The sequence below is a fragment of the Lathyrus oleraceus genome, chromosome 3, assembly GCF_024323335.1.
Source record: "Lathyrus oleraceus cultivar Zhongwan6 chromosome 3, CAAS_Psat_ZW6_1.0, whole genome shotgun sequence".
NCBI lineage: Eukaryota > Viridiplantae > Streptophyta > Magnoliopsida > Fabales > Fabaceae > Lathyrus > Lathyrus oleraceus.
Genome location: NC_066581.1, coordinates 526,669,763 through 526,681,674, shown reverse-complemented (window position 1 = coordinate 526,681,674; position 11,912 = coordinate 526,669,763). Strand labels below are relative to the sequence as shown.

At 37.2% G+C, this 11,912-nt stretch overlaps 1 protein-coding gene, 1 long non-coding RNA gene and 1 pseudogene across 8 annotated transcripts; 1 reads left to right on the top strand and 2 right to left on the bottom strand.

Annotated features, from left to right (window-relative positions):
- Nucleotides 1–1,056: 1,056 nt before the first annotated feature.
- On the bottom strand, nucleotides 1,057–3,958 carry LOC127128683 (uncharacterized). Of its 4 annotated transcripts, XR_007806003.1 has the most exons (5): nucleotides 3,752–3,958; nucleotides 3,348–3,669; nucleotides 1,873–3,233; nucleotides 1,602–1,772; nucleotides 1,057–1,513 (listed from the first exon to the last, which is right to left on the bottom strand). It is a non-coding gene; the product is annotated as an uncharacterized LOC127128683 (long non-coding RNA). The 4 variants fall into 4 exon arrangements; XR_007806001.1 differs by having other exon boundaries at nucleotides 1,873–3,669; XR_007806002.1 differs by lacking the exon at nucleotides 3,752–3,958 and having other exon boundaries at nucleotides 1,873–3,211; nucleotides 3,400–3,571.
- On the top strand, nucleotides 3,636–9,654 carry LOC127128681 (ankyrin repeat-containing protein ITN1). 4 transcript variants are annotated; one of them, XR_007805999.1, is made up of 3 exons: nucleotides 3,738–3,867; nucleotides 8,562–8,685; nucleotides 8,943–9,654. XR_007805999.1 is itself a non-coding variant. In XM_051058053.1 (3 exons), exons 1-2 carry the CDS (start codon nucleotides 5,258–5,260, stop codon nucleotides 6,525–6,527), a joined length of 1,140 nt encoding a protein of 379 aa, XP_050914010.1. In that variant the 5' UTR covers nucleotides 5,051–5,257; the 3' UTR covers nucleotides 6,528–6,633; nucleotides 7,883–8,281. The 4 variants fall into 4 exon arrangements, 1 of the variants encoding a protein (XP_050914010.1); XR_007805998.1 differs by having other exon boundaries at nucleotides 8,938–9,654; XM_051058053.1 differs by lacking the exons at nucleotides 3,738–3,867; nucleotides 8,562–8,685; nucleotides 8,943–9,654 and adding exons at nucleotides 5,051–5,485; nucleotides 5,616–6,633; nucleotides 7,883–8,281.
- Nucleotides 9,655–10,027: 373 nt separating this feature from the next.
- Nucleotides 10,028–11,586, bottom strand: LOC127128682 (uncharacterized; annotated as a pseudogene).
- Nucleotides 11,587–11,912: the final 326 nt, after the last annotated feature.

The following is an 11,912-nucleotide window of genomic DNA, read 5'->3' as shown; positions in this document are numbered from 1 at the left end:
CACAAATACCAACCTACAACACATATTTGCAAAAAGGATTCCCTTAGAGTACTAAGGATGTTTTGGGTGCGTAAAACCTTCCCATTTCATAACCAACCCCCTTACCCAGATCTCTGACATTTTTATTAGTTTTTTTGATTTGATAAAACTTCTTACTTGGATTTTGTTCGCTTTTTAGCCTTTCCTTTGGACAAATAAAAGTGCGGTGGAGACTCGAAATTGTATGTTAACTTTTGGTTTAGTCAATAAACCCAAAGGTAACAAAAATCCCGCTACAATGGCGATCCAAACTGAGCAGCAACTCTTCTGGCTTCGGCGCTAGTTTCAACATCCTTTTCCTTCTAGGCTAAGAGTAACATGGTCTCAAGCAAACGATCCATCTTAGCCTCCATGGAGTCAATGTCAGTCCTGATTGAAACCTGGTTTGCCTCAAGTTGTTTGAGTGTCATCTTGTAGTTGCGGCGTGTCTCGTACCGGTGTCGAGTAGTCAGCGTTACTGGACAAATGGTAGAATATGGTGTAAGTATTTGTTTCTGGTTCATGAAAATGATATGCAATTCATGTTGATGATATGAAAATTCATGAAATTTTGCCATGGTTTTTTCGGAAAGGAATACAGATACTCATGATCATTCATACGTCGGGTACGTCAGGATAATAGAAAGCACAGGTTTCTCTGATTACTTAGTGTCATACCCCAATTTTGTCCAGACATATTTAAATTTTCATATAATTAATTTCATTTTTATTTTTTGCATCATATGCATAACAAATCATACATTCCAAATTCATACCAAATTCCTTCATTTACGAAAATCTCATTCAACTGACAATTAGATTACATTCCATTGTCGTTGTATAAAAAAGGTGCAAAATTTGAAAATTTCGATAAACGGTTGACTTTTGTCAACCGTTGACTTTTGGTCAACGGTGGACCAAAGCCTCTTTTCCAAATCACCTTAAACCATACAATTTCAATATGTTGGACCTTGATCAATAAATCATTAACCCACTGTTTTTTTTTACACTACCGTACATAAGACAATGTAAATCATGTTCATTCCAAAAGCCAATTTACATTATTACATCAACCATTGAAAATCATTACATAAATCTTGTTCATTCTCATTACAACCAAAAAAACCAATTCACATACACAATAAATAAACAAGTACATGACCTAAGCATCAGTACAATATACACAAAACCACACCACAAATTCACACAGGAGGCCTATGCAATCCGATTGGCAAAGGAAAGGCAACTGCTTCAGGAAGCCAACCTGTTGAGAAAGGTAATCAAAACACACAAATGATGCAGGGTCAAGCTTTATGTTTTGGATCTGGTTTAGATCCAAGCCAACCACCCAAGCCACCGGTTTCCCCGTATATTTCAGGTCATATAGCTACACCAACACAGCCTGCTGCCGTTGCTCCCAACCATCACCAACTGCAGATGCATTCTGAGTTGTAAAGTGCATCTTAACCTGATTCACTTAAAATCGATCAAGGTCCTGGAAATAGTGCTTCTCAAGTCAGTACAAGCACCTCAATATCTCAAGGATCTATGGATTTAATTAGTGTGTTAGCAGTTGCTCATACCGCGTCTTCTGAGTGGAAGTCATCAGAACCACCATTTGGTTCCCCCATGCCCAATCCAGCTAGTCAAGTGAGCACTGTGGAGGGCACATCTGTTGGAAATTCAGCTGCAATTGAGTTGGATTATTAATCAAGGGCAGGGCCCACGACAGTCATCGGCTAAATTGCTTTCTACTGCAGCATAATCTCGAAATGCATAACATAAAATTAAAACATGAACATGCCATCTAAACAATGTTCAGGGTAAATACAACCAAGACCTGCAGTAAATTACCAACATGGATTGAATTCACCCGTGCCACTATCGTGCAACACCACAAGATACATGGCTTAAGCTTTATGGTTGTGATACCAGCAACATTGCCAATCCTCTTGGAAGCTTGCCGCCAAACCGAGACTACATGTAACCTGCGAAGAAAACAAAGTCATTGGCATTACAACATAACTAGAATCAATCATCTTTTCAAATGTTATTGTTGTATACCACCATTAAAGAACTTGACCAGAACATGAATGGAGCATATGAAAGAGAATTTCAAACTGAACTTTAACCGAAGAAGATACAATCTAATACGAATTGTTTCTATGCAGAAGGGTACAATAAGCCAAAGGGCGTGACTTGTAATGGATCAAGTGCATGTTGATCTTCTGAGCCGTGAGGATTATGCCACCGTGTTTCGACTATGCAGGTTAAAGATTAGGCATTGCTAACAAAAACCGTAAGGAGCCAATCAATCCATATCAGTATGTATCAGTACCCTGTGATGGCAACAAAGCCAACAACGTCGTGATATACGAAGGTAAGGGCCTAGCTGCAAGGTCATAAACAATTCATGAGAACCATGAGGAATAGACGTGACACAGTCCAGAAACAGCAACAAGCACACTGCGTTTGGAATCTCTTTATCTCAAAAGAATGACAACGCAAAATGCTCTCAAAAGGAATTAACAAAATTGGAATCCAATAAACATACCAAAGGGAAGCACAAGTCATAGTTCATGGCATGATTAAAGCAATGTCAAAAATAAGCAGTGTTAAAAACCATTGCACCTGGCTCATCATGGAAATGGCATAGGGCCATGCTATTGCAGGACCGTACCACTACAGGTCTGCAATAAATAAGTTACCACAGACGCACGGTTAAAGCCCAAAACAAGACAATATCATAAACCTAAAAATCCAAGCTATGGCATAAGACAGCTCCTAGTTTCTTGGTACAAGCCCAGCATCGGTGCACATCCACAACGTGGTTCACAAACACAAAGACTCACATAATGTCGTCCATTGGAGCCATACTGCAGGAAGTAAGTCAATCTGCATTTGCAAGACAGTAAAGCAATAAGCTTGTAATCCACCAATCCGTTCTACAAAATACGATATCAAAGCCAAAACCAAACATCACCATCCAAACAAACAAAACCAGCATAAAAAAGGGAATATCACGGTAGAAAGGATGCAATAAGTTTCACGCCGAATGCAACGTTGTCGTTAACCACAATTCAGCGATACATAGTAACGGCATCAATCTTGCATTGGAGCTATTTCCAAGTGTGCAACTCTCTTTCAAATCATCTTCTCGCTTACACCAGAACGAAAGCATCTGTCATACAACCTAGCAATGCAAGTTGGTTCACCTTAATAATAGAGAATTCTTAGTCAATGCAAGTTGTAATAAGAGGAACCAAACAAATAACCACAAGGGATGGCAAAACCAAGAGGTAAAAGTTTCGTCAAGCAGTAAAAACAACCTTAAGAGAGCACATGCTTTAGAGGGCGCTACAGACAAAGAAGAAGAATTACATGTGACAATCGCCCTGGTCCCCACCAAATCTCTGAGAAATCCAATTCTAACGGAATGATTCCTTTCACACCTGCCAGCTCATGATTCAAGGACCGCCCATTTCCACTCTATATAAGAGACACCCAAACATTGGAAGAGGGGACCCCTACTGTGACTCTGCCGAAAAGCCTTACCTGAATTCCTCAAAGTCCAAGTCACAAAAACTATTCAGAGTTTCTCGCCGAAACTCTGAGGTAGTCGGACTGAACCCCTTGGTGAGCACCCATGACCTGAGCCATCATCAAACACCGAAATCAGAATAAGATCCAGGCTAAAAGAAAAAAGCAAATCGCAAGGTAGCATCGACGTTACCGTGAATCGCGTAAAGAACTGCGTGAAGGATTCACAAGAAAACAGAGGGAAGAAAGCATTCACCAAGATTCAGATCCATTCTTTACGCTCGCCAGAAACGCGTATTTCCCGCTAAGGTTCAATTCGTTCTCTATTTCTTCACTCTTTATGTGCTTCATATTAGCTTAAACAACCTTAGTTTTAAAATTTGAGATATTCCTCTGATTTGTTGTGATAATCACCTTGCTTGTCTCGTTATGCCTGCGTTTAAGAATGCATCAAATGAAGATTTTAAATTTATCTTATGAGCAATAGAATAGAACCGTTCTGTCAATTCGTAACAGAAACTATAATGAATTTTGTGGGAATTGGTATTATTCATCATCAAAACAAAACAAAAAATTTTAAATATGCCTTTTATTTTCTTAGTACGGTGAGAAAAAGAAAAGAAAAGAAAAAAAACAAAACAAAAATTGTAAGCAAATGAAAAGCTTAAACTATCAAGAATCATGAGAATGGAGTAATTTAAATTTCAATATCGATAGCTTAAGTGACATTACTAATCGCGTTTTAACATCTTGAGATACGTGACTTTACGGTTTGACTTCAATCAACTTAGTTTCTTGTATTCTAAGATTTTCCTAGTGGGTATTGCACCACTTTGTTTCTTTTCCATTAACTTTTCAATTTTAAGTTTTCACCTTTACAACCTCTTAATCAGGGTCTTGTTAAACGTGACTTATCAACAATTTATCTAGTTGGATATTGAGTTTAATCAATATGAAGAAGAAGGGTTTAATCTTGAAGCACTCACTCGCTCTCGTAACCATTCTGGTAACCGTTTGCTGCATTTTCATCGTTATTGTAACTTTTTTCAAGCTTCCTGAGGTTCAAAACAAGAGTAATCAGAAAATGGGGTTTTACCCAATTACCAGATCTAGAAAAATCCCCGTTCAAGATCTTAACTTGGGCAAGTTTGGTGAAATGATGATTGAAATGTTACCTCAAGATCTTGCTTTCACTGTTTTTGTTCCGTCCGAGGAAGCTTTTAAGCGTGATCTACATTTGAGTGTGGATGATAGTTTGAAACAAGACAAGTTTAATGATACTTATGCAATTGTGAGTCGTGTGTTGGGTTTTTCTGCTGTTCCTCTTACAGTTTGGTCAGTTGATTTAAGGTTTGGTGAGGTTGTGAATTATGAGTCTTTGTCTGGGTTTTCTTTGTATGTTTCGAAAGATGTTGATGGGATGGTGGTTGTTAATAGGATTAGGTCTGAAATTGTGGATGTTAGAAAAAAGGGGATTGTTGTTCATGTTTTGGATGGGGTTATTATGGATGCTGATTTTGAACAATCGGTTTCATCTGAGGAGGATTGAGTGTATTCAAGTTTTAACATTTCACTATTGTACATACATGATGCTTCTAATAAAGGACACACAGAGATCGTATGGATCCTACTAAAACGCGATTCAAATCTTGCTTTACAATACAACAACAATGGTTATACACCATTGCATCTTGCAGTGATGAATGGGAAAGTCTCAGTCCTCAATGATTTTGTGTCAGGAAGTTCTGCTTCATTTCACTGTCTCACAAGAGAAGAAGAGACAGTGTTTCATATAGCTGTGAGATATGGATGCTATGATGCTTTGGTTTTCTTGGTCCAAATTGCCAATGGCACAAATCTGTTGCACTGTCAAGATAGATATTGCAACACTGCCTTACATCTTGCAGTTTCAGGCGGTCGCCATAAGGTAAGAAATTGACATGAGTTATGAATATATTTTGCAGTTTCAGGAGGTTGCATTAAACTGGAACGATGTAACTAACGAAAAGTAATAATAAAGATTTTTCCGAATGTTTACGGTTTTATGTTAATTGTAGATGGCAGATTTCTTGATCAACAAGACAAAGCTGGATATAAATACTAGAAATAGTGAAGGGATCACAGCACTTGATATTCTTGATCAGGCTATGGACAGTGCAGAAAATAGGCAAATACAAGCAACATTCATCAGAGCTGGTGGTAGAAGAAGCATTCAATCTTCCTTTTTTTCACTTGAACTTGACAAGGCCTATTCTCCCTCACCTCCATCTAGGTTTTCTCCATCGCGACGTTATATACCAACCGAAATGGAAATACTAAACGAAATGGTATCTTATGATTGTCTAAGCCCTCCACCAGTTAGCAAAAGCACTGAACCTAGGTCACCTCAGCTTCCAATAAATGACACCTACAATCCATATTACTTTTCACCAACAAATTTAGTGAAACACAAGCATCATAATAACAAAGGGAAGATGGAAAACATGAACCATACTAAGAGGAAAAACTACCACGAGATGCACAAAGAGGCATTACTTAATGCAAGAAACACCATAGTATTAGTGGCTATTTTGATTGCTACCGAAACTTTTGCTGCTGGTATTACTCCACCTGGTGGTGTGTACCAAGAAGGACCAATGAAAGGAAAATCAATGGTGGGTAAAACAACAGCTTTTAAAGTATTTGCAATAAGCAATAACATAGCACTCTTCACCTCTTTATCTGTAGTAATTGTTCTTGTTAGTATCATTCCGTTTCGAAGAAAACCACAAACAATACTATTGATCATTGCTCACAAAGTTATGTGGATTGCTGTGGCATTTATGGCAACTGGCTATGTCGCAGCAACATGGGTGATTTTGCCACATAATCATGGGATGCAATGGCTATCTGTTGTGCTATTAGCACTTGGTGGCGGCTCTTTAGGAACAATCTTCATCGGTCTTACGGTGATGTTGATTGAACACTGACTAAGGAAATTTAAGTTGAGAAAGGGAAAAAAGGAAAGTGGAAATGAAAATGCAGACTCAGATAAGGAAAGCGAGAATTCAGATTTTCAAAGCTCTTATTTACAAGGTTATCATTCATATTGATTAATTTTTCGGCTCCTAAATTGAAAACAATTAGGTACTATGGGTAGAAAATTTGTTCATTAATATCAAAGTCATTTTGAAAACGAAATTTTGGGCGAAATGTTTAGGATTAATTATGTAGTTTGAATGTTGAATTGTTTCTAGTTGCTTATGCGTCATGGAATTAATGGAAAATTCTGCAATTAAGTAGAAGCATCCAACGGTTCCGTCTTTGGAGTGCATAATATATAAACTAATGCAATGCTTCAACACAGAAACAAATGTAAATAAAAGGGAAAGACAAGATTAGATCATGAATATTTCAATACAGTACAAAAGCTTCAACTTGTTTTGATTAAACTCAGTTTTGTCTAGCAAGAAAACATAAAGAAACTCTAACCTCATAATCAGTGATTGGCAATCGGCACGCGTGGCAGCAGAAACATTGTGGATAGCAGACACCTCCCATGAACCTTAAAAATCACCCATGGCCAATCTCAGCATTGCATCCAGCACAGATTCTGCAGACAATTTATCCAGAATTTGGATATGACCTTGTTAGGGATGTTCTATTGAGTATCTATAAACAAACGATATGCATGGCAACATGAAGTAACCACCACCATGGAGGAAGATGATGTAGCCTGATCCAAGGTATCAGACGAGGAACCGCGATGGTGGTGGGAATGGGAGGAGAGGCCGGAATTGTATGCGGCGCCATAACTTCAACAAGCAGTTTTTGGCCATTGTTGAATTGATCATCAGTTCCAGTGATAAAGTAGAAAAGTCCAGATTCGTCAAGATTAAGAGTGCTCTTTTAGTGATTGGTTCACTTGTGTCGCATTTAAAGTAATCCCATTTTTCAACACTAAAAACAGAGTTGTACTTAAAAACTGCATAAACAATAATGCATCAACTTTAGGAATTGATTAGTGAATCTTTAGGAATAAGATTCTCTCGGTTATCATCATATTTATTCTAATTAATTTGTTAGTATCTTTAGGAATTGTGATAGGATTGAATTCTATTTAGTATTTACATTATATCTGTCATGTATATAAACAGTTGTTTTCAACATTTTCAGTTACAAAAATATTCATATTTATTAAGGGTTTTACCATGCTTTGTTCGTTGAGGTTTAGTTAAGTAATTTGTGTTGATTTGTTTGGAATTGTTCCTTGATAGTTATCTAGTGAAACATTTGAAATCATTAATGTGATTTATGTTTCTTAACATCTGAATTATCATTTTAGATGCTCAACAAAGAACATGAAAGGGAAGAAGACTCAAAATCAGAGCCTGTACCAAGTACAGCAGGAAGTTGAGATTTGAGAGGGTTGTGATACTTGGAGTTCATAAGGCACAGTTATTTAATACAAACAGTCCTTAAATCCCTGCTTGGACCAAGACAACGTCTTTCTGGACTCTCTTGCGTATTCCTGCATGGGTTAATGAAATACATGTTATATGGCAAATGATCTTTTAACCCTAGGGATGTTGTTGTTTCTGCCTGTGGTTTACTACTATGTATTTTAATTCTATTGCTCCTTTTTGTCTTTGATTATCCGGTAGCTTCACTCAACTGTTAAAAGAAAATTCCTAATTTTACTATTTTCACGAATGTATCACATCAGACTTGATTTTTATTTCCATTAGAACTTTAGAACTTTAGATTAATTAGGTGATGACCTGCTGAACAGGTTTACCTTTTAATGCCAACTTGGTTAATGAATTAACTTAGGCAATTGTTATGTTGATCACTCAACTAGGTTGGTTAGATGATGATTAATGAATTGTCATAGCATGTGATGGTTGCAAGTCCATGTTGTGATGCATCAGTCTTTGTTGCAAGTGATGAATGTATTGCCAAGTTGGTATGGCTCATGGTTTGATGCACCTTTCATTTGGCTTGTGCATTGCTGATGTTAGCAGGGTGTTATGATATACTGCAAGTCATGTTAGCTGCTGGTACGTAGATGGTTTTGCATTGGCCTGCCTAGGTATGAAGGTTGCACATCTGGTTGGAATAAAATGCTGGTCAAGTCCACCATTGCAGGTATGCCCTTGGTGAAATGGCCTATGGATTGTGCAGGTAGTTAGCTTACTCAGTTTCTATTTGGATGGACATAATCAATAGCAATGTTAAGTTCTGGATGTTAGCTGTTGTGATGTTAGTTTTGAAAATGCCATGGATGACTGATATTGGTGTTGTTATCATGTATGTGGATGGTAGATCACTTATTATGACATGTTGTCCATGTGAGCTTGTTATGATGCTGGTACACTAAATCACCAGAATTTATGCCAGGATAGTAGCAAAGGCTTTGTCAGCTACCTTGGAAGAGCTTATGGCCATTTTTAACCAAGCATTGGGTAGTCTTCCCTCATGCTCAGAACAATCTTCCAGTGGTGGAGCTTAGAAAAGGTGACCTCTCATAACAGTATGCCCTTTTCAAGAAGGTGTGGTCAGATTGTATTTGAAGCAGATTGGTTTGTCTTGATGAACTGTTTCATTTTCTTGGTTATTGCTTTTGATCATTTGCTGCAGATCTAGATTTGAAGGTATAGGCTGCTGCAGGATTTTGTTACATGTCAGGCAATGCTATGGTGTAACTTGCAGGTTTGTGAAAATGGATTTGATGTGTTTGAACTCTGACTTGCTGATGATTGCAACCTCATTGTAGCAGGTCACTTTGTGATTTTGATGCATTTTGGTTATGGTTCTGATGTAGTATGTATCCTATGTTCTACAGATCTATTCCAATTGGTTTACTTTGGCATGGCATGTTAATGTAGGATCTGTCATGAATTGGATGCAATCTGCAGATGTTTTCTCTTGTTTTTCTGCAGGTATGGAATTGATCCATGTTCTAGCTTGTGATTTGCTCTATTGCAAATTTGATTAGATGCAGGACATGATGGTTCATTGTTGGGTTGTACTTGCATTGCCAACTGAGTTATAAGTTACATTAAAAGTAAAATATGTTTCAAGTTCTTATTTGTGAAAATAGCCACATTTTATATATATATTTTAAATGTATTTTCACGAATGTATCACATCAGACTAGATTTTTATTTCCATTAGTTTTGTTGATCCCTATCTGCTGAACTGATAACTACAACTCCAAACCAGTTTAATATTTAAGCAGAAAAAATAACTAATGAAATAAAATTGATTTTGGAGATCTAGATTATCACAATGATTCTTTGATTTGGTTTAAAAATCAAGTTTGCACTTCATTAACCTTTTTAATGTCAAATAGGAACGTGGGCTCTTGATTGATAACTTTGATCATGAGTTAATTCACGGAACAAGGATTTATCAAAACTAGTCCTATATAGATGTAACATGAGCTGAAAAGCATCAATTTTTGTAATGTATATATAAGAACTAAGCATGGAGTGAACAGAACACTAACATTATCCATGAAGTAAATAACATCTGCAGGAAAAAAATGAAAACCATTTGCTTTTACTACTTTTAATCGCCTAAGGATCAAGGAACAAAACGATAATGCATCAACTTTTGCATCATGTATGTACAATAGTGAAATGTTAAAACTTGAATACACTCAATCCTCCTTAGATGAAACCGATTGTTCAAAATCAGCATCCATAATAACCCCATCCAAAACATGAACAGCAATCCCCTTTTTTCTAACATCCACAATTTCAGACCTAATCCTATTAACAACCACCATCCCATCAATCAACATCTTTCGAAACATACAAAGAAAACCCAGACAAAGACTCATAATTCACAACCTCACCAAACCTTAAATCAACCGACCAAACTGTAAGAGGAACAGCAGAAAAACCCAACACACGACTCACAATTGCATAAGTATCATTAAACTTGTCTTGTTTCAAACTATCATCCACACTCAAATGCAGATCACGCTTAAAAGCTTCCTCGGACGGAACAAAAACAGTGAAAGCAAGATCTTGAGGTAACATTTCAATCATCATTTCACCAAACTTGCCCAAGTTAAGATCTTGAACGGAGACTTTTCTAGATTTGGTAATTGGGTAAAACCCCATTTTCTGATTACTCTTGTTTTGAACCTCAGGAAGCTTGAAAAAAGTTACAATAACGATGAAAATGCAGCAAACGGTTACCAGAATGGTTACGAGAGCGAGTGAGTGCTTCAAGATTAAACCCTTCTTCTTCATATTGATTAAACTCAATATCCAACTAGATAAATTATTGATAAGTCACGTTTAACAAGACCCTGATTAAGAGGTTGTAAAGGTGAAAACTTAAAATTGAAAAGTTAATGGAAAAGAAACAGAGTGGTGCAATACCCAATAGGAAAATCTTAGAATACAAGAAACTAAGTTGATTGAAGTCAAACTGTAAAGTCACGTATCTCAAGATGTTAAAACGCGATTAGTAATGTCACTTAAGCTATCGATATTGAAATTTAAATTACTCCATTCTCATGATTCTTGATAGTTTAAGCTTTTCATTTGCTTACAATTTTTGTTTTGTTTTTTTTCTTTTCTTTTTCTCACCGTACTAAGAAAATAAAAGGCATATATATAAGTAGTAGCATAATAAAGAAACCAAATCGAGCGACCATTTAAGAACATAAACTACATTGCTACAAGAAATGGAAGTAGCAAGTTAATATTTCCTCAGTTTACAATTTTAACAGTAACAAATTTAAATCAAATAACAAACTTAAATAAAGTATGCACAAAATTGAAAATAGCCACTGTTAACCAAATGCTCAATAACGTGACAATACTGGATCGACATCGAGAAAAGTCATAACAAACAAACATAGGGCAATCATGAAAGCAGATTCGTTACCACCGTGTTGTTGTATTCCTAATGTCGCTTGTCGTCGGAAACGAAGAAGAACATGGAAGTGTCATGTTGTTGTTAAGCTGCCACTTTGAAACCATCGTGTCGAACAAATGCGGAATCGTGGATGCAACAAATACAGAGGAGTGAAGGAGGTTCGTGGTGATGTCGGCGGTGCATTGTTGTTGTGGTTGTCGGCGTGAGGCGGAGGCGATTTCGTGGGCGAGCGGTGCGGCGAAGCGGAGATTTGGGTGCGTTAGAGGATGCGCAGTGGTTTGGGGCTTTCGCGTGGGGTTTTCGTGATGATGAAGGCTTTGGTCCGCGTGTGATGGATGAGGGAGGAGTATTTGGTTGTTTGTTAAAGAGAGCGAGAGCTGGACAATGAGGTTGTAGTTCTTATGGTGTTGGAAGCGGTTTACATTTGTAGTTGAAACGTGAAAGAAGTGGAGGAAGTTTTGTGCGTGCAGTTTGAA

Coding starts and splice junctions, on each gene's coding strand:
- LOC127128681 (XM_051058053.1), top strand. CDS start 5,258: ATGAATGGGAAAGTCTCAGTCCTCAATGATTTTGTGTCAGGAAGTTCT. Junction 5,486..5,615: donor TTTCAGGCGGTCGCCATAAG/GTAAGAAATTGA, acceptor TGTTAATTGTAG/ATGGCAGATTTCTTGATCAA.